The following is a 23,339-nucleotide window of genomic DNA, read 5'->3' as shown; positions in this document are numbered from 1 at the left end:
GCAATGGGATGACATATTATGGCACACTTTACCCCTTCAAACAAACGTTAGGCCTACCTCTGGCACAAAGAGGTCATATGCATATTAGGACGCGTCATTGTTTGATATACTCGTTTGACAACTTGTTTGACTTTATTTGATAATTTATTTGCTATATGACTTACTTGACCCTACGTGATCATGACTTTACCTAGACAGGTTAATGAGACTAACATCATTTGCACTTTATATTTCTTTTTATGTTTATTCCCAAACGAGTTGATTCGTGTTGATACTCGAGCCGGCCGACCACCCTTACCTCGCGAAGGTCGAAGACGTCATCACTACCTCGACGTGCACAGGGTTGTGCAAGGAAAAGAAATTATCATGGCCGATCCCGGCCGCATCCGTTTCAACTGGTTTGGAAAACATTGTAATCTCTAACGATCCTCCCGAGACTTCTGAACATAGAAATACTATGCAACATGACGAACATATCGCCCGCCTGACTCAAGAGATTGAGGACCTACGTGGCGAACTAAATCGGGTTAGGGACCTGACCAATTTATCCGTTACACTCTAAAGTCCACCTCCTGAACCCAGAACTGACGCACTAAATCCACCTCGTTTTCCATCACTTGAATCTCCAGTCCCTGAACACTTTCCTCTACAAAATAATGCACCCACCAACAACAACTTTCCTCCACCAAATCCATCATCCATCTATACTCCTCCACAAAATCAACCACCTACCTACAATACCTACGCTACTCCTAATCCACCACCCGTCAACCCACCAAATCAATCACAAGTTCACACTCCTTATATTCCGTTACCTACCAACACTAATCCGCCACCTACAACTACTCCTCTAAACCCACCAAACCAACTACCTACAAACACCGTTTACAACACACCACCTCCGGTCTAAAACACTCCCACCGTCCAAACTTATCCAACCCAAAGATATACAAGGGGCACATTTTGCCACTCCTAACACGCAATATGTTCCTCCGGTATATGCAGCGGAAACACAAGCTTATACCAATCCAGTAACAGTCAGGTTCCAGCCCGAAGTAGATCAATACGAGGAAATGGAGAAAGAGGCAAAAGTAAGGGCAGACGATATGTTGCTAAAAGAGATCCACAGTCTCAAAGAAGCAATGAGAAACCCTCAAGTTGCTAGGGGAACTAAGAGTGTAGAATACGAGGATCTGTGCGTTCAGCCTGATGTTGACTTACCTGTAGGCTACAAACCGCCGAAATTTGATACTTTCAATGGAACTGGCGATCCCCATACACACTTAAGGGCTTACTGCGACAAACTGGTTGGAGTAGGTAGAGATCAGAACATAAGGATGAAACTGTTCATAAGAAGCTTATCTGGTGAAGCTCTTGCCTGGTATACACAACAAGACGTCCGCAAGTGGCGTGGTTGGAGTGACATGGCCCAAGACTTTATGGACCGATTCAGTTTCAACACCGATATCACACCAGATAGAGTCTACATGACCAAGTTAACCAAGAAGTCAACTGAGTCGTTCCGCGAGTATGCACTGCGTTGGAGGTCAGAAGCAGCCAGGGTTCAACCCCCGATGAACGATAGAGAAATGACTGCCACCTTCATTGAATGCCAGGCCGGCATATTTTATGAGAAAATGATAGGTATGATGGGACAAAAATTCACAGAAGTTGTCAGAATGGGAGAAGCCTTGGAAGAAAGAATTATATCAGGGAAAATTCGGGATCTTACGGCTTTGCAGTTGTAAACAAAGCCATTCAATGCAGGATTCTATCGGTGGGATTAAAAAGAAGAAAGAAAATCTTCACGTGATCATGAATATCCAAGGGCATAAGCCAAAGCCAAGCCATTACATACCTTAACCATCCACAACAACCTTTCTACCCTTGCCATTACGTTGAACCTTGCAAACTCCACTATCTCCTTACCCCGTCTACAACTCCCAAGCAAATTACTACCAACCCCGAGCACCTCCACGTCAAAACCCACGTCCATATCAACCTGTTCAAGCTCTTACTTACCAAAATCGACCACATACCACACCCAAAGCCCGTCCAAATCCTGACAAAGAAAAACACCCGTAATTACACTCGATTCGCTGAACCCTTAGCTCAGTTGTTTGAAAGAATGAAAGCAGCAGGTGTGATACAACCGATTGAAGGGAAAATTCCTGATCCCATTCCAAGATGGTTTGATGGTTCCAAACGTTGTGCATACCATTCTGGAGTTGCTGGGCACGACACTGAGGAACTCTACGGGCTCAAAAACAAAATCGAAGCCACGATTAAAAGGAGCGATCCATTTCATGGAGCTCGGCCTAACGTAGACAACAATCCTTTACCTACTCATGAGAATGCCAACGTGAACATGGTAACTGTTGAAGAGAATAGGGATTCTAAAAGAGTCATTATGCCAATTGAAAAGGGCAAGTCATCAACTTTTGCTGCTCCCGGAACAATCCAGAAACAAGCACCGGTGAAAGAAGATTGCCATAACTATTCACAACACCGAGACACCGACCATTCGGGGTGCCGAACCGGGAGAGACTACGAAGAATTGGACTTGTACTCCGTCCACAGTTCCCGGAGTCTTGGTAGATTGAACTGTAGTAAACTTTTTGAGATAGCACGATTTTAAAATTGAGGCTTAAATCGTGCCCTAAAACTTTTGTTGTTTCGCCTCATCTTTTGGAAGCTTAAATTGCAAAAACTATGAATGCATTTCTGATTTTCCTTAATCATCTATTATTATTTTCTACTTTATTTATCAAATCTGCCAACTCTATGATTGTGACATAAAATGAACGGATGAATAACATACATCTCGAGAGAATAGCAAAGGAATTAAGAAACAAGACAAGATTCCACTTGGAAGAAATTGAAATAGCCGATAGACAACGACGTAAACACGAGGGTTATTCTAATCAAGAAGACATTGAAAGACGACATTAGGTTAGACAACCTAGTTTGCAACCTTTCCTTTAACACATCGCACGAACTACGGCGGCACGATTCCCGTGGTGGGATACGTAGGCAGCCCACATAGGGTTCGGTTGCATTATAACAGAAAATCCAAAAATCCTTATACAAGGAGAACTATACATGGCCCGATTCCCTCGGCGGGATTCGTAGACTATCAACATGCGGCTCAGTCATATTTAGATAACAATCCAACAATCCTTTACCATTCACCAACAGAACTACGCCGACCTGATTCCCTTGGTGGGATACGTAGGCAATCCACATCGGGTTCGGTCCCTTTATTAGAAATTTCAAACCTTATTTATGTATCTTACGAACTACGTTCTAACCTGATTCCTTTGGCGGGATACGTAGGCAACTTTCCTTTTTAGTACGGCGGGATATTTTGAGATTAGGACATCGACCGAACTTAACTCAATTGAAGACCGGGAAATATCAATATGCTTTATTGGGCTTCAATTAGTATTATATTTGGAAGAAGAGCAAATGACTTTTCAATTGTTGAAGACCAAGACGAGTGTCACAATCTAAAGTTTAGTGTTCTAGAAGAAATATTTACAACTGGTATATACATATATTTACATATATATCTTTCCTTGCACATACATACATTTACATATATATATTTTTCTTCTCATTGTAACTAAGTATATTAATAATATTAGCCTTGTTTGTGGACATTTCTCGTTTGGGTTATACATATACTTACATACCTACCGTTTCTTCAAATGAAATACGTTCTTTAAACAATTGTTTACTTGAACTTGTGTTCTTCATCTCCTTCCCCCTTTCTACTAAGTCTTCCGAGTGTTGTTATCGAAAAGTTGGACATCGGAGATCACAAGGATCCAAACAAACGGGACGAATGGAGCTTATATACATATATTTACATATATATCTTTCCTTACATACATATATTTACATATATATATTTCACAACTTATATACATATAGTTACATTTCCTTATACATATACTTACAACCTACCCCTGAAATAAACTAAGAATTTTTCTTTGAGTGCGAGGAATCACGAAGAAAAAACGGCCGCGAGACCAACGAATCAACTTCCTCCCAGAAGTTTTTCTTTGATCATCAAAAAGCTAAAAGCATCGATTGGCTAAAAGCATTATGGCCTCGCCTTAAAAGTCAAACGGCTTTATTTCCAACTTTATCTTTAATTTTATTTTATCACAATAATCGTATGACTTTATTGACAAGTATACTGTCTTTGTAGGTTGTCGAGGCGAAGGCGAATTAAATCGGATTACATCGAAGATCATCAACGGCCAAACGGCGACACTATTATTTTTCCCTCTCTACTTTATCATTTACCAATTTTAATAACTTCATCCTGAACTTTACAGGAATCTACATTCTTATCGTTTACTTTACCAACTTTAACCACTTTACCCTGAACTTTACAGGAATCAATATTAAGTCTCCGAAGACAATCGGAGGCATCATTTGGCTGTTCAGCCTCTTCCACATTAGCCAAACAGCTACACCATCACTTTACTTTACCAATTACTTTATCATTTACTTTACCGACTTTATCCTGGACTTTACAGGAATTTTCATCAAGTCTCCGAAGACAACCGGGGGCATCATTCGGCTATACAGCCTCACATGCATAAGCCAGACGGCTACACTATGACTTTACTCTCTACTTTATCATTCACTTTACCAACTTTAACGACTTTACCCTGAACTTTACAGGAATTATCATTAAGCCTCCTAAGATAACCGGAGACATCATCCACTTTACGACTTTACCCCGGACTTTACGAGGATCTACATCAAAGCCTCCGAAGACAATCGGAGACATCATCCTACTTTACGACTTTACCCCGGACTTTACGGGAATTTTCATCAAGTCCCCGAAGACAACCGGAGGCATCACATGGCTACACAGCTTCATCTGCATAAGCCAAACGGCTACACTTTTACTTTACTCTACTTTATTACTTTACTTTATTATCCACTTTACCTACTTTAACGACTTTACCTTAAAATTCCACAGACATTATTTATCATCAAGTCCCGGAAGACAGCCGGAGGCCTTATTACTATCATCAAAATCTCCAAATACAACTGGAGATATTATTACATTCTCGGCATACACATCACACATTCATTCAAGTCTCTGAAAACAACCAGAGAAAACATTTAGCCACGCTGCCTCATTATAAGCTACACAGCCTTACTCTCACACTCATATTTACTATCATTTTACACTCTTTATAATTTTACACTTTCAACTTTATTACTAATTTTGACGTGAATTTCAGTTTTGACAGAAAGTACAATCTACATACAGAGACGCAACAATGTGGAACTTTATCTTACGCGATTGAACTGGGCAAATTTGTCAAGAGGAATATCAAACTCACAAGCAAAGTCACGGTCTACTCTCGAACTCAATTCCGCCTACGTCCACAAACACGTGATACGTAAGTTAATTTTCTTTCATATCCACCGTTAAAACTCTACTCGAGCAACTCCTTTCACAACCTTGCAAGCCTCTTCTATATCCAGTCTCACCATAATTCAACACTGGGGCAAAAAGCGTAGCGTCAGTATCGACCCGCCTCTTCCAAACTTCATACAGCTTGATTCTCGTGGAACCCGAGATATGTAGGCGACTCGAAATGGGTCCGACCATAATTTTCCAAAGATTCCTTCCTGCCCCTGTAATATTTTCCACCAATTCTCCTAACCCATATCTTCTCAAGTTCTTCCAAGATCGTATTCGTTGGTCGGAACAAAATTGGCTACTATGTCAACTTCTTCGCCCGAAAACTCTTACGTCGTCTCCGATCGAAGAGGGGCATCTGTTGACACCCAATTTTATCCCTCCTTTATTCCAGTTTATTTCCTTGGGTTTTTAAATTTATTAACGAGCTAAATACTTTGTTTTCACCACTATTTTTATTACTATTAACATCGTTACTTTCATTACTTTATCACAAATTTTAAATGGTTCACCATCGTTTCATTTTAGGATTTGTATTCGTTAAATTAATTTTTGCTTTATACACACTAATTACTATTTGTCTTCACATAATATATTTTGTACTAGTTATTAAGTTAAAAGCCCAACAATAATTAAAACGAAGGAGAAAAGATCCATGATTTGCAACCCAACTCGTCAAATTGAGCCCACATCATAGACCAAATAAACCATTCGTCCAGCCAAATTATGGCCCAAAACCCAGTCCATCAACCATTCCTACCCGACCAGACCAGCCCATACCCGCTATTTACTTGACCCGGCCCACTTATCTTATTCATCTAAACCTAAGAAAAAGAGAACAGACGCGCAGCCCTTTCCTTTCCCCTTCTCTTGTCTTCTTCCTCCTCTTTCCACTTCAGGGAAAGGGCATACTCCCACAGCCATGGCAGAATCAAAACAAACCCATTTTCGTGCAATCCCCTCTGCTCTCCTCTTCTATTTTAAACAAAAACCAAGCTCCTTTCCTCCATTTTCAGATAGCCATCTCCCCATCTTTAGCCATAGTCAGAATTGTTGTTCCATTTTGGCATAATTTACGTCTTTTTCTTCCGCAACATCAGGCGCACAACGTTGACAACTCTTATTTCTTTTTCTTTTTTTTTTATTTATTTTCGGTCAACACAACAATCCAACAAACATTCAATGATCTCTGAAAAATCACGAGGGGGAATTTGATTTTGAAATTTGAACGGCGCTTTCAGCCTTTGGTTTGGAGCCAAAAGTCGCGAATTCAAAAATCGAAACCCTAACTTTCTTCTATATATACATCGTTATGTCCTCAAATAAAAAGAAAAAAGAAAAAAGGAATCCTTACTCTCTGTTTTTTTATTATCGGGTTCGATTCATCGAAAAAAAAGAAAGATCCTTAGTATTTTTAAACCGGCAGTCTAAACTTTAAGATTGCTAAAAAACCATCTCGTTCTGTCTCGGTGAACTTTAGCCGCGACTAAGATATTCGGTTTACCCAACTTTAGTTTCGAAATCGTTCGTCGTATTAGATAATAACTCCGAAATTACCGGGATATTGTAAACTATTTTGACTCCGGTTAAAATAGGGTATAACAACTTGCATAACTAATTCCCACGTTATTAATTCCTCCAGAACTTTAAGCAACAACCCATACGCGCTACTGAATTAATACCCAATTTTAAGGCGTTATTTAATTTCAAAAGAGGGAAAAGTGTTCAAAACAGAACTTTAAGCAACAACCCATCGACGCGTCTATGACTAGACTATTTTTTTGTGTATTATTGAGTATTATTGGTGACGTGACTCAATAATACCCAATATTGAGGGGACTCACTTTTTTGTCCACGTTACCCAATAATACCCTCAATAATACACAAAAAAAAAATAGTCCAATAGAACTCCCGCAGCTGAATAGCAATGGAATTTAATCAATACTTCTCCCTTCAAAAGAATGGATGAGATTATCAACCAACATAGCTTGGAGATGAATAGTTTTAATGCCAGTAATGCCAACGAAATTATTGTTTCAATGAATTTAATTATGACATTTTGCACCAACTTAATTCTTCTTTAGTGGATGGTCCAAAGTCAATTAGCCCACGACTCGGGAAAAAGACGAGAAAAATAGAAAATATTATAATCTTTTCCTTTCATTTGATTTTCTTTTTAATGTAAATTTTTATGGTAAATGGTAAAAACAGAAAACTGTCATAAAGTGATACTTATTGCCGGACAGAAATTTTATCTGGACAACTCAATATTTTCACATCGTATCATACTAAAGAAAAAGTATTAAAGTCGGCAACCATAGAATCTATCTTAAATTTGTGTTTGTTTCTTCTTTTTCTCTTTCTTTTTCGAGAAAAAAAAATATTTGTTTACGTAGGAGTACTCATTCATCCTTACTCAAAAATCTCGAGTTCGACCCCCACTAGATACTCAGTTGCCATTGTTAAGAAGTGCTTTATAGAACAATGAGGAATTTTCCAATGCAAATTCAAATTTAGTCAAGCCCCAATACGGATACCGGGCACCGAATAGAAAAACCAAAAAAAAAAAAAAATAATGATTGACGCAAAATTTGTATCTAGGTTTTGCATTATAAAGGTGTGACTATTAGAAGCAAACATGTCACAAAAAGTAAGAAAGAACATTAAGAGACTAATTAGCAAGTAAGAAATAAACATTTAAGAATCATGAGCAAGGCGTCGAGATATAACTCCAATGGATTTTGTATTTTTTTTTTTTTTTAAAGTTTTCTACCCGGTATCCGGTATTCGCATTGGAGTCCGATTATATCCGAATTTGTTCCGCGTAGAGCTCATTTCTTGGAGAAGCGCTTCTTACCGGGATTTTGTTATTAGTTGACATGTTGCTTCTCTATCCTTGTTGATTATAAAAAAGAAAAGGGAAATTAACGGGACTGCCCTTACAGAGAAAAGGTTTATTAAAAAATACTTATTTTTAAAACTATTATATTTTATACCTATTGAGAGAAAAATATTTGCAAAATAGTTAGAAGGTATTATATATGTTGAATATATTTGAGATATACCATTCACACATTGTAAATTAATAGTAAAAAGATATTGTGATTCAACTATTCTTGTATACCTTCGAGGTATATGATTATAAGATATGAATCTTATACATCAAAACACGGCGATCGACAAAATAATGTTAATGTAATTTTTTAGTGAACAAGTTTATAAACAGGTAAGCCAATATAATTTTACACGCCTGAATAATCGTGTGAAAGCTCCAATAAAAACTATACCATCATTAGTATACTCGAATGCAAAATGTGTATTTGTGACAAGTGTGCACTAGCAGCAATTAGATTCCATTTATATATTGCTTTATATAGTGTTATATGAAATGACACATGGCTTACATTTCCACCACTATAGTAGTGGATATATATTCCTAGTGGTTGCTCTGTAACACTTTTTTAGAATGCCTAGCTCATTTTGTTGCGTGCTTATTGTACCACATTCAAAGTTATTATAATTTAGTATTAGTATATTTTTTTGTGTCAATTCATTATAAAGAAAGAAGAAAAGGAATCCAAAAGTCATGCCAATTATAGTCCGGATTTTTGTCCCAAGAGTTTCAAACTATTAAACCTAACACTCTACCTATCTGTCTTCCTTTATCTATTCAATATTTTCTATAGACACAATAATTAATTACCATTAATTTATCTCAATACTTGTTTTATACTAGTACTAGCTCTTAAAAATAAACAGCTCATCTTTTGGACTTTATTAAGTATGAGTCATATCACTAATCAAATTGCAATTGGCATAAAATGCGAACGTTATTTAACTTTATTAAGTAAGTATGAGTCATATCACTAATCAAATTGCTATTGGCATAAAATGCGAACATTATTTAAATGTATTTTCATTAACCTCAAGTTAATCATAAATAAATTTGAATGTCATTCGTTGTCGTTTTTTCAAAAGCTTAGCGTCATCTCTTTATCAAGATCGTTTTATTCTTCCCATTTTTCTTGTGGAATTTGTCGACCAAATGACTTTTTAAGAGTAGTCCAATGAACAGATCATCAATATTTTTTTGTAGTCGCACGATTGTTTAATCTAGTTACTTACTGCCCCATTATTCTATTTCTCTCTCTAAAAACATGTAAGAAACGAAGAGCGTAATGCCTGAATCTTCCTGAGTCCTGAAGTACATATATAGGGGGTCGACCATTCAGCCTGTATGCATGTATACAAGTAGGGGTCTACATGCACCGGGTTGGTTCGAATTTTTTAAACACCAAACCAAACCAATTGCGTCGGGTTTTTAAATTTATACACCAAACTAAATCAATAAAATTTGGGTTTCAACCTCGGGTTTTCTCGGGTTTTTTGGTTTTTTTTCGGAATAGTCTTGATACAAAATATATAACTTTTACTTCAAATATTTCTTTAGTCCTGGTAAGATACAACTATATAATTAAGGTGTTTCTTAAGAAAATAACACAAAATGTGAGAAGAGTGATGACGTTGTATTAAAATATTCAACAAAAGCTAATAAAATCGGTTAAAATAAATATTGCTAATTAACAAGCCATAAAGAAAATGACCATAATCTAAAAAATACTAAGTCATGCTAAAATAAGAATGGCTAAATAAGTATTAATTACATGACAAAGAAAAAACACTTAAGTTATGTATTTTCACTCTCTAAATCAATTATACAAAACTAAAGAATCGATATCCAACATTATTGTCATTCCTAGTGGTAAATTGAATTTCTTTTGTTAGCATTAGTGTTGAGTTGGTTTTGGTTCGGACTTTATTTGAGTTACTAACATTTATAGGATATAAAACTTATTGACATTCAAAATTCTAAGTTCAAGCTTGAATAATATGATAATAGATAAAAAACTACGAAAAAATTGAAGAAATATTTATAGAGTACATTACAAATAAATATTTTTATGTATAAAATATTTTAAAAATTGAATACATGTAATGTCGGGTTGGTTTGGTTCAGTTTGACTTTTTTTAGTTAAAACCAAACCAAACCAATTATGGTCGGGGTTTTTTTTTTTTTTTTTTCAACACCAAACCAAGTCAAACCAAATTACTAGTCCGGTTTTTTTCTTGGTTTGACTCGGTTTAACAGTTTGGTGCGGTTTGTCAGTTTACTTTGTACACCCCTATATACAAGCACATATACTAAAGGAAATGTTTTACGTATCGGAATAGGAATTAAGGGTTTATACACTATTAAAAAATCACTATTTTTCCATTGAAAAATATTCAGTGGCTATTATCACTAAATGTCGGTGGGAAAAACCTAAATAGTTGTGTTTTCACACGGAAAAATTAGAAAGTTTTCCAAAGATTTCAATGGGAACCTGTTTCCCACAATGCCTTTTCCCAATGAGCTGGTTCGGTAGAAATGAGGTGGAAAAATCATGTTTCATAACACAAATTTCCCATTGAATGTAAGGGGAGAAAACCTCTATTTCTAGTACTGACATAATATAATCAATCCTTACTAATGACGCTTAGTCTTACAGCGTATACATTATCAAGCATACTTCTTGTTATTGCAATATGCCAACCTCAATGTTCATGTACACATATTGTTTTTATCATGGATTCAAACCTTTCACTCACTTAAGAATTTAGTGAACTTTTAGAATTTAATGACGCGTTTTAAATTAAAAAGGCATAGGCTCAAAACGTACAATATTACTAGTGAAGGTATAGGTATTCAATATTCATGTCTTCAACTTAAAAAAGTTAATTCAAACAAACTCTTAGTCAAAAAGGTTTTGAGTTGTAGATTACTAGTAAGTTAGGATTGTAGATTACTACTTATAAAAAGACTTTTGTGCTTGGTTGATTGGATGATCAATAAAGTAAACAAGACGTGGTCTAATTACTAATGTTATTATATATATTATAGATTCATAACGAACAAGTTAGTGATATGTTTGAGAATTATTGTCGTGAAGAATAAGTAGGTGGATTCGAACCGCTATACAAATTCAACACAATGTGGAAAAACTATAAATCTAAAATAATGTTATAAAAAAGATAGCTTTAGAAAATTAGGCGTAGAAATTAAAGATGAATGAAATGGGGAATAAAAACAAGAAAAAAAAAAAGGCACTAAAAATTGAAGAGACGAAAGCTTGAAGAAACATGAGTGGCCAGTGAGAAAAAGTTATCTAGGTGGGTAGCTTTATAAAAAAGTTTTGCTTTTGAGTCAGTTTTTGGAAAATTTGTCTTAGTTAAAGTTAGATTCATAAGAATCGAAAGGAATAAAAGCTGGAGAAAGCCACTATTTTAGTGTCTGATTCCGAGGAACAAATCTTTTTTGGTTAATTTATGTATGATATCTGATTTTGTTACCATAATGTTCACACTAGCTAGAAAGAAATATGTTTCTAGCTTGCACATATGATTTCCCTTTTGGCCTTGCATGCCAAGCCAAAAAGTGCGCAGGCACAATCAATTGTAATAAGAAAATGAGAAAAAAAGACATTGACGAGGCCATTTTCCAAGAAACAATTTACAAAGAAATGGATCCAACACTCCCACGAGTACATAGGTAGGTTCCTGTTAGTAATAAGTAGTTCCTCCTATGAACAATTCAGACGTGCTGGAAAGATTGCGTTGTATTATTTAAAGCAGAAGGCTGACTAAATAAAGTTACAGCAGCTAATGAGACTCCTAACTGGAAGCTAGTAAGATATCCTAACTAAACAATAATTCTAAAACATAATCATAAAGGAAATAAATAACAGTCATAAACAAATTACAGTACTAACAAACTATGCAGTAGTGTTCCAAATTCCAGTACTTATTAGGTTTTTGGGTTTTCCCTTCCTATGTGGAATTGGATTAATAAAACCCAATCCAATTTGAACCAGACCACTTTTGCCCAAAAATTCCTCTATATATAGGATCAATTTAGGTCTTATTTTCACAACACAAGAGTGAATTCATAGCAGCCATATAGAGAGAAAAACATGAGAGAGAAAGCAAGATTTTCGTCCGAAATTTTCTTATAAATGTCGGCTTTAAATTACACTTCCCAATTCGTTAACTGTTGGATCGTGCTGAAATTTGAACTGGGGATTCTCAACATCTGGTTCTTCTATTTCAACGGTGGAGATCGGATTTTGTGGCCTGTAGCTCTAGTTTTCGAGTACGAACAGTAACTTATTTTTGGGGGTGATTTCTCTCCTTTTTTCGCTAGTTTTGGTGCTATCCTTTATGTGTTATTGCTCCGTGCTTGGCTTTATTGTTGTAGCAATTTGGAGAACATTGTTGTAGCTCTTGTTGTTTATAGTGGAGCTTTTGTGGGCTGAGGTCCCGTGAATGTTTCTCTTCACCTCAAGGGTTTTACCATGTAAATTTAGTGTCTCTTCCATTCGATTTATTTTTGATTGCTTTGCTATTTTATTGTTGGTATAGCTGCTGCCTGGATTTCCATTTGTGCTAGTGTTTATTGTCTTCTCTTGGTTCAAATAGTGTGGGAAGTTTCGACTTGGGTATTTCCTCCGCTTTTCCCTCGTCATGCAATTTGGTTATTGCTTGTTTCTTCCCAACAAAGTGGTATCAGAGCTTGTGGTTGTATTTGATTGTGTTGATTGTCTATTTGAATGATGGAGGCAAATATGAGCAAGATGGTTTATTTAAATGGCAGTAATTGCCATATTTGGAAAAGCAAGATGAAAGATCTTCTATTTGTCAAGAAATTGCATTTACCTGTGTTTGCTTCTAAGAAACCCGAGCCTATTAAAGATGAAGAGTGGGAATTTGAGCACTTACGGGTTTGTGGCTATATCAGGCAATGGGTTGAAGATAATGTTCGAAATCATATTATGAATGAGACAAATGCTAAAAGCTTGTAGGAAAAGCTCGAGACACTTTATGCTTTGAAAAATCGAATAATAAGTTGTTCCTACCGAAATAATTGATGAATATTAGATACAAAGAGGGCGGCCTATTTCGATCATATCAATGATTTTCGTGGTGTCCTTGATCGACCGTCATGGAATGGGTGTCAAGTTTGATGAAGAAATACGGACTTTGGCTTCTTAATACTTTGCTAGACTCTTGGGAAACCCTTCGAGTTTCTTTGACTAATTCTCGCTCCCAAAATGGTGTAACTATGGAATATGCTAAGAGTGGTGTTTTGAATGAAGAGATGAGAAGAAGATCCAAGCTTCGTCTTCTTCAACTTCACACTCCGATGTTTTGTTATCAAGACGGGGGAAGTAACTTTTAGAGGTCGAATGACAGAGGCAAAAGTAGAAGCAAGTCAAGATCCTCCGTACAAGAATCTTACACGTGACTATTGTCACTTGAAAGGGCACATCAAGAAACATTGCTACAAGTTTAAGAGAGACCGTAAAAGGCAAAAGAAAGAAGGCGATGATGAAAATCGTGTTACGTTGTTGCTTTGAAAATGATCTTCTTGTTGCTTGTGGTAAAAATGATATCAATCTTGTTTGTGATGAGTCTACCTGGTTTGTGGATTCAGGTGCCACTTCTCATGTCACGCCAAAGAAGGAATTATTTTCTTCTTATACTCTGGGTAATTTTGAAAATCTACGAATGGGCAATGATAGTGAGATCGACTTACTTGACATTGGCACAGTTTGCTTGAAAGGTAAGAAAGGTTCGAGGTTGGTTCTTAACAATGTCAAGCATGCTCCAGATGTTCGTCTGAATTTAATTTCTGTAGGAAAGCTTGATGATGATGGTTATGATCAAACCATTGGTGGTGGCCTGTGGAAGCTTCTTAAAGGTTCAATGATTATGGCTCGAGGTAATAAGATATCTGACTTGTACTTATTTCAGGGCTCCATTTGTAGTGACTCGGTAAATTTGGTGGAGAATGATACTTCATCAGAATTATGGCATAGAAGGCTGAGTCATATGAGCGAGAAGGGGATTGATAATTTGGCTAAGAAGAATTTGCTTTCTGGAGTGAAACAAGAAAAGTTAAAGAGATGTGTTCATTGCTTAGCCGGGAAACAGAAAAGAGTTTCTTTTCAGAGTCATTCACCTTCAAAAAAGCTGGATTTGCTAGAGTTAGTAAGAAGAATTTGCTTTCTGGAGTGAAACAAGAAAAGTTAAAGAGATGTGTTCATTGCTTAGCCGGGAAACAGAAAAGAATTTCTTTTCAGAGTCATTCACCTTCAAGAAAGCTGGATTTGCTGGAGTTAGTACATTCTGATTTGTGTGGTCCTTTTAAAGTAAGCTCTCGTGGTGGTGCACTTTACTTTGTGACTTTTATTGATGATCATTCTCGCAAACTCTGGGTATTTCCTTTGAAGTCCAAGGATCAAGTACTTGATGTGTTCAAGACTTTTCAGGCCTTGGTTAAGGGACATACAAGGAAGAAACTAAAATGCATCCGCTCAGACAATGGTGGTGAATACATTGGTACCTTTGATAATTATTGTAGACAGTAGGGTATTCGGTATCAGAAAACTCCTCCAAAGACTCTGTAGTTAAATAGTCTAGCAGAGAGGATGAATAGAACTCTAGTTGAGAGGGTTAGATGTTTGCTTTCATGATGCTAAGCTGCCAGATTCTTTTTGGGCAGAAGCACTTAATGCTGCTGCTTATGTTATCAATTATCTCCTACTGTTGCTTTGGATAGTGATGTCCCTGACAGAGTTTGCTTTAGTAAAGATGTCTCTTATGCTCATCTGAGAGTCTTGGGGTGTAAGGCCTTTGTGCATGTTCCTAAGGATGAGAGGTCAAAGCTAGGTTAAAACTAGGCAAACAGATCTTCATTAGTTATGGTCAAGATGAATTTGGCTATCGTTTCTATGATCCAACAGAGAAGAAACTTGTTAGAAGCCGTGATGTTGTGTTCTTTGAAGACCAGACAATTGAAGATTTTGACAAAGCTGAGAAGGTTGATTCTCAAAGCAATGAAAGCTTAGTTGATGTTGATCCAGTTCCTGTGACTATTGCACCTGAAGAAAATCTTCAAAATAATGAAGATCAAGTTGATAATGAAGATAGTTATCATGTTCGAATGACCAGCTAACATGATGTTGTTGATGCTCCAGTGGAAGATGATGTGGTTGGCAAAGAACCACCGCTATTGATACTCCAGAGAGTTCTCTCAGAAGATCTATTAGAGAGAAAGTACCTTCATCTCGTTATTCTCCCAATGAGTTTGTACTCTTGACTGATGGGGGAGAACCTGAAAGTTTTGATGAGGCCATGGATAGTGAAGAAAAAGAAAGGTGGTTTGATGCTATGCAAGATGAGATTAAATCCTTGCATGATAATCATACATTTGATCTGGTTAAGCTTCCTAGAGATAGAAAATCTTTGAAAAAACAGGTGGGTTTTTAGGGTGAAACATGAAGATGGCAACCCAGTTCCACGGTACAAGGCTAGATTGGTTGTCAAGGGCTTTAATCAGAAGAAGGGAGTTGATTTTGATGAAATCTTTTCTCCAGTTGTGAAGATGTCATCCATTCGGGTTGTTCTGGGCTTGGCTGCAAGTCTAGATTTAGAGGTTGAGCAAATGGATGTTAAAACTGCTTTTCTCCATGGTGACTTAGATGAAGAAATTTATATGGAGCAGCCAGAAGGTTTTGAAGTCAAGGGTAAAGAGAATTACGTTTGTGTCAAGGGTAAAGAGAATTATATTTGCAAATTGAAGAAGAGCTTGTATGGTTTAAAATAAGCTCCCAGGCAGTGGTAAAGGAAGTTTGGCAAAAATTATCTGATGGTGACTTTATCATTCTATTGCTTTATGTTGATGACATGCTTGTTGTTAGTCAGAATGCTTGTAGAATTCAGAAGTTGAAGCAAGAGTTGAATAAGTCTTTTGCCATGAAAGACTTGGGACCCGCAAGGCAGATTCTTGGCATGCAGATTGTTCGTGACAGAAAGGCCAAGAAGTTGTGGTTATCACAAGAGAAGTACATTCAGAAAGTACTTCAGCTATGCACTTCAAATTGAGCACGAAGCAGTGTCCTTCCAGTGATGGTGAGAAGGATGATATGAAGAAAGTTCCTTATGCTTCAACCTTTGGCAATCTGATGTATGCGATGATTTGTACAAACCCTGATATTGCTCATGCCGTTGGGGTTGTCAGCCGTTTTCTTTCTAATCCGGGAAGAGAACATTGGAATGTTGTGAAGTGGATTATGAGATATCTTTGTGGCACTTCTAGTCTGAGTTTGTGTTTTGGGACAGGAAAGCCTATTCTTTAATTTGTGGTTACACTGATTCAGATATGGCCGGTGATATTGATACTCGTAAGTCTACTTTGGGCTACTTGATTACGTATGCAGGGGGAGCGGTGTCTTGGCAATCTAGGTTGCAAAAATGTGTTGCTCTATCTACTACAGAAGTTGAGCTTATTGCTGCCGTTGAAGCTTATAAAGAGTTGCTCTGGATAAAGAGATTTATGGAGGAACTTGGCTTTGGTCAAAAGAGGTATGTTCTTTATTGCGACAGTTAAAGTGCTATTCATCTTGGCAAGAACACTATGTTTCATGGTAGGTCGAAACATATTGATGTGAGATACCATTGGATTAGAGATGTGTTGGATTCTAAGTTACTTGAACTTGAGAAGATTCACACTGTTGATAATGATTCGGATATGTTGACTAAATCTTTGCCAAGAGCGAAGTTTGAAGAGTGTTGCTTGATCGCCGAGATGGCGATTTCCTCTACATAGTCGGGAGGGGGAGAATTGTTAGGTTTTTGGGTTTTCCCTTCCTATGTGGAATTGGATTAATAAAACCCAATCCAATTTGGACCAGGCCACTTTTGCCCAAAAATTCCTATCTATATATAGGATCAATTTAGGTCTTATTTTCACAACACAAGAGTGAATTCATAGCAGCCATATAGAGAGAAAAACGTGAGAGAGAAAGCAGATTTTCGTCCAGAAATTTTCTGCTACAGCAGTCGGCTTTAAATTACGTTTCCAGATTCTTTAACCGTTGGATCGTGCTGAAATTTGAACAGGGGGTTCTCAACATCTGGTTCTTTTATTTCAACGGTAGAGATCAGATTTTGTGGCCTGTAGCTCCAGTTTTCGAGTATGAACAGTAGCTCATTTTTGGGGGTGATTTCTCTCCTTTCTTCGCTAGTTTTGGTGCTATTCTTTATGTATTGTTGCTCCATGCTTGGCTTTATTGTTGTAGCCATTTGGAGAACATTGTTGTAACTCTTGTTGTTTATAGTGGAGCTTTTGTGGGCCGGAGGTCCCGTGGATGTTTCCTCTTCACCTTGAAGGGGTTTTACCACGTAAATTTGGTGTCTCTTCCATTCGATTTATTTTTGCTTGCTTTGCTATTTTATTGTTGGTATAGCTGCTGCCTGGATTTCCGTTTGTGCTAGTGTTTATTGTCTTCTCTTGGTTCAAATAGTGTGGGAAGTTTCGACTTGGGTATTTCTTTCGCTGTTTCCTCGTCGTGCAATTTGGTTATTGCTTGTTTTTTCCCAACAATACTCCTCCACAACCCCATGTTAGGTGATGGGTCACTAAGCCTAACTTTAATAGGTTTCTCTCGAATGTAAGCTTGACCAACGCTTTGGTGAGAGTATCAACTAGCTTTGTTTAGCACCACGAACATGAATAATAAGAACTCTGTTGTTTTAGAACATGGTTGCAAACAAAGTACATAAAAGTCCAATGCAGCATGCTTTGCACGGCTATGGAGGACTGGATTCTTGCTCAAAATGTGGCTCTAAGATTGTCATAGTAAATGGTGCGTACCTTATGGACTCGACATCCAACTCGCTCAGGAGATTGGTGACCTACAAGGTTTCAGCAAGGGCATTACAAACCGCACTGTATTCAGCGTCAATGGAGGAGAGAGCAACAATATTTTACACTTTTGAGGACCAACTAATCGGATTGTGGCCAAGGAACGACATGTAACCAGATTTAGAGACTCTATCAGTGATGTCACCAGCCCATTCCCATCAGAGTACACATGTATATTGAAATTATCAATAGGAGAATCATGCAAGCCAAGTTGTATCATACCACAAAGGTACTTGAGAATACGCTTCACAACTTTCCAGTGAAGGCCCGATGATGCTTGCATAAACTGAGACAACTTGTTGACCACATATAGGACATATTCGGTCTAGTAAAAGACACGTACTGGAGTCCGCCTAAGACTCAAAGATGCGAGTCGCATCAGTCAGGTGAGTACCATCAGAGAGTTTGAGAAAGTCAGAGAAGTCATTGGCGTGCGGGCACTTTTACAGTCGAACATCAGCACATCATTTAAGATCTTATTCACATAGTTCGCTTGAGTGAGAATTATTCCTTCATAGGGGCGTATCACATCAACACGAGGAAAATAGTGAAGATTACCCAAATCTTTAATTAAGAAGCGAGAAGCAAGGGAAGTTATAATCTGATTGACACTGAAAAGGTTGCTTCCAGTGATAGTGACGTCATCGACATGGACAAAGACGAACAATGTGTCACCAAGGCCATACCTGACAAGTAATGAGTTATCTGATTTAGTCTTAACAACCCCATGGAGGAGAGATGACCTGTGAGAGCATTCTACTATGTCTGAAGGGCTTGTTCAAATGATAGATTGTCTTGTGCAACCCACAGATGTGGGTTGATTTGTCATCACAAGAGAACTCGGAGGTTGTGCCATATGCACCTTCTCGTCTAGGTCACCCTGAAGAAACACATTGTTTACATCAAGTTGACGGAGGGGCCAGTTGTGATGAAGTGCCATATAGAGGACTATGTAGACCGTGGTAGGCTTGACGATCGAGCTAAATGTCGTGTGGAAATCAATGCCCAGCATCTGATGAAGCCCTTTGCAACCCAACGCACTTTGTATCTTTCAATGAATCCATCTACATACCATTTGATCCTGAAAAGCCCCTTACAAGATACAATATTTTTAGTCAGATCATGTAGTACAAGTTCCCACTTATTTCTTATTTTTAAATTATTTTTATTACTAGGGGGTAGGGGAAGGGGAAATGGGGAGGGCATTACAATGTGGGGATTCAAATCCTCACCAACAAGGTAAAAGTTCAGGTAGCCAACCAATTGAACTACTAGATTCCTACTACAAGTTCCCACTTATGATTGTTCAGTAAAGCTCTGATACCATATGAACACTTCATGAAGAAGTGCTGGAAAGATTGTATCGTATTATTGAAAGAAGGAGGCTGATTAAATAAAGTTATAGCAGCTAACGAGACTCCTAACTCGAAACTAATAAGATATCCTAACTAAACAATAACAATCCTAAACAAACTACAGCCCTAACGAACTATGCAGTAGTATTCCACTACCTCTGTCACGAATCAAACTCTGAGAGGTCATGTCCGGCACCTAATGCGCCATTACGCGCTTATCGTTTCATTTAACTACTTGAATCAATTCATAACCTAAAGTGGAATCTTATCTTAGATAAGATAATCATCTCTTAAGACAATGGAAAATATAAGTGTAAATGTCTAATTTAAAGTTAAAGAAAAATCATAACCCACTACCCGTAATCATGGAGCATCTGAAAAGACTCAGTGTACAAATATTCAATGGCACATCCCAAAAGCAAAAATATGAGGAAATAACATAAATTACTACGCATACGTAGAATTCAGAATACGACTTCGAAGTTCAAAAAAGGATCAAGGATGCAAAGAGTAGTAAATGGTGAGCTAATAACCTAGTAAGGTCCTTGACCTCTCTCTATTTTACCCCTCCGAGCAATGCAAGTCTTAGGAAATATCGTGCCTAAATGTTACATGACAGAATAAAAATAATCATAACAATACAAAGGCATGTGCAACAATTCAATAATCTGTTAATTATGACACAGAGCCAACTCATGCACTCTAGGACCTAGCGGATAAAATCACTATACTATATAATAGGCCCACATAAAATGTTAAGAGTAAATAATAGGCCCTTGCAGATAGAATTGTGAGATAAAAAATAAGCCTTGGCAGATACTGCTGGACCAAACAACATGATATTGGAATCGACACATCTCAACCAAGCACATATATCAACATTGCAGGTTAACAATATCATTTGATGCATCCGTAACCATCATGCATCACTAGCCACATATATAAAATGCACATAACATCTCATGCATCCTGTTAATACAAGGGTGTATGCCATGCTCAGTTTATCAAACTAGATATAGAACATGCTTTAATAACCCAAAAGTATCATGTTATAGTCATAAGAGAGTACAACATAGCTTCATAAATCATAAATGAAAAACTTCTTAAGACATAACATTTTCTTGAAACTGTATACATGGCTTGACATGTGCTCGCCCACCGCATATTATATAGTTTCAAACTACTTAAGGGAGTTCATGTGAAAGTTCACTAGCCATGCTTTTGCAAAAATATCACATCCCAAAAATCACGTGACTAACACTAGTCATACTTTTTCAAAAGCAAGTGCAACACCCCAAAACTACAAGTGACACTCAATACATTATCCGTCCCAAGTGAACCCCATGATATTATGAATGTTGCTATTGATATTTGGGAGTTGTTATATTATACGAAGGAAGTTATAGAAACAAAGGAGATGTTGCCCAATTTTCGTTAGCTTTAGCTCAAGCTTAAGTATGTTTCCGGTTGTCTAACCTTAGTACGAATTCTCTTGAAGGTAGAATTGCGAGCTTGAAAGGCAAACAAGTAGACGATAGAGTTAAAGAGATATAGAGGTATGTGAGGCTAGTCCCTTCTTTTCTAAGGCATGATTCCTATAAATTGACCCCTTTTTATCTTTTCATGACTTTCTCATGTTCCAGAAATTATAAGTCTATGATTATTGAGAGCTACTCATGAGATAACGATAATGATGATGACGAAGCTAAGTCTAGAGGCTCTAAAGCTTATGATATGCTATTCTTATGAAGCTCATGATCCTTATATGATTCCTTGATGTTGTTCATTGTTGTTAGGCTCACCTTATGATGCTATTTCTATCAAGGTGGGACATGATGACCATGACTACTTCATAATGGAATCGGGGGTTCTCGACCTTACGTCAACCCGATAAAGTCATAGCCTTTACTTGAGTTCTTATGCATGCTATGTAATGAGTATATGGTGATGAGATCACACCGTGCCTAGATGACCGGGCATGACACAGCTAAGGCGAGCGGTTTATGATTACACCGCGCCTAGACGATCGGGCATGACACCGTCAAGGCGGGCGGCTTATGATTACACCGTGCCTAATTGGACGGACATGACACCACTAGTGGGCGGTGTGATATGATTACCCCGGACGTGGGAGGCCCGGACGCGGGCTAATGATGTTATTGATTCAGACAGATTATGTATGTATATGTGACATGTTAGTAAAGTAAAAGTGAGCATGCATGATTCCGCCTCCAGAGTTAAGCAGCTATAGCTATCTTTCATTCTTATGCTTTCTATGCTTCCTTATTATGTTATCATATATGCCTTACATACTCAGTACATTGTTTGTACTGATGTCCTTTCTTTTTGGATGATGTGTTCATGCTCACAGGTAGGCAGGGAGGCGAGCTAGATTCTTAGGAGCTACTCAGCAGATTCACGGGAGCACTCCACTACTCCGGAGGTGCCATTTGTTGATACATTCCTTTGTGTATATATTTGGGCACGACGGGGTCCTATCCCGTCCTTATGTCTCAGTATTCTAGTAGAGGCTCGTAGATACGTATGTGTGGGTAGTAGTTGTCTCATAGATACGGCAATGTATATTTTGTATATCATTTTTGCAGCCGTGAGGACTTATGTATATATATGTATTACCTTGGAGATTACGTGTGTCCGGGATGGGTATGACGATTAGCATAATGGGTGGTGCTCGGTAGTCAGCTCTGGGTACCCATCATGACCCTTAGCCGGGTCGTGACACAAATTTCATAGCTAAACAGCAAAATCCGTCGCTAATCTTGTCTAGCAATAGATTAGCGATGAATTATCATAAAATTCTGTTAGCTACGAGCAATTCAGTGACAGATTAGAGAAGAAGTTTGTACTAATTCTAGTTTTTCTTGTAGTGTATGTACCAACCACATGTTCCAATTTACATGCGAAATCTATTAGAAAACAAAATCCATTTTCTTTTGGAAACGAATCTTAAAATATGACCTTTAAATCTACACTTTTCAAAAAACAAATGAAAGTACATAAAGATAAAACAATATTTCGTCCATACGTGTGATATGAGTAATCATAAATACAACCCAAAAAAACATCGTTTATGAAACTCTTTGTTTTGACGGCCGGTGTGTAAGTGGCCTTGCGTGTTACCTCACACGCCTGAGGCATCGTGCATCCTTCGTGTGTCGCACGTAGTGGCGAATCTAGAATTTTCATTCAGAGAGTTCGAAAAAAAACAACAACAGCTAAATATAAAAAATAATGTTGTCGATGGGAATCAAACTTAGGATGCTAGAGATAATTTTGAACACCCTGGACTGCTTGATGCATTTGTTTAAGGTATTCAAAAGTTAATATATGTGTTGAGTTTGATACGAATTCAGTGATTGACATGAATGACCACCATTGTTAGGTCAAGAAGAGCTCAAGCTCGAAGGCAACAGAGAAAGGAAATAACAGTGAGGATGAAATGTGATTTGGTGAAATCTTAACTGATTTCATTTCTAAGATATTTCCACTAGTTATATACACATTACAATGGAGGATTGACAGCTGGACTAATCTACAACTAATGAATGAAAATATCTTCTAACCTCTAACTAACTAACCGACCTTGCTCCTAATATAACTACCTCAGTCAACTCACAATATTGACTGCTAACTAAGAAACTAATTACATTAAATATCTAAGTGTATTTCAGCTAATATAATCTCAACAGCTCCCTTCAAGATG

General features: G+C 37.4%; 1 protein-coding gene across 1 annotated transcript; it reads left to right on the top strand.

Annotated features, from left to right (window-relative positions):
• Positions 1-1,073: 1,073 nt before the first annotated feature.
• On the top strand, positions 1,074-1,748 carry LOC132044737 (uncharacterized). The gene has a single exon (XM_059435241.1). The coding sequence runs from the start codon at positions 1,074-1,076 to the stop codon at positions 1,746-1,748; it is 675 nt and encodes a 224-aa protein (XP_059291224.1).
• Positions 1,749-23,339: the final 21,591 nt, after the last annotated feature.

This window comes from Lycium ferocissimum, unplaced genomic scaffold, assembly GCF_029784015.1.
Source record: "Lycium ferocissimum isolate CSIRO_LF1 unplaced genomic scaffold, AGI_CSIRO_Lferr_CH_V1 ctg5147, whole genome shotgun sequence".
Lineage (NCBI taxonomy): Eukaryota > Viridiplantae > Streptophyta > Magnoliopsida > Solanales > Solanaceae > Lycium > Lycium ferocissimum.
Note: the sequence above shows the minus strand (reverse complement) of the source record. Positions and strands in the feature narration are given on the sequence as shown.

Bases quoted from the DNA above. Each gene is read 5' to 3' on its own strand.
- LOC132044737 (XM_059435241.1), top strand. From the start codon at position 1,074: ATGGAGAAAGAGGCAAAAGTAAGGGCAGACGATATGTTGCTAAAAGAG.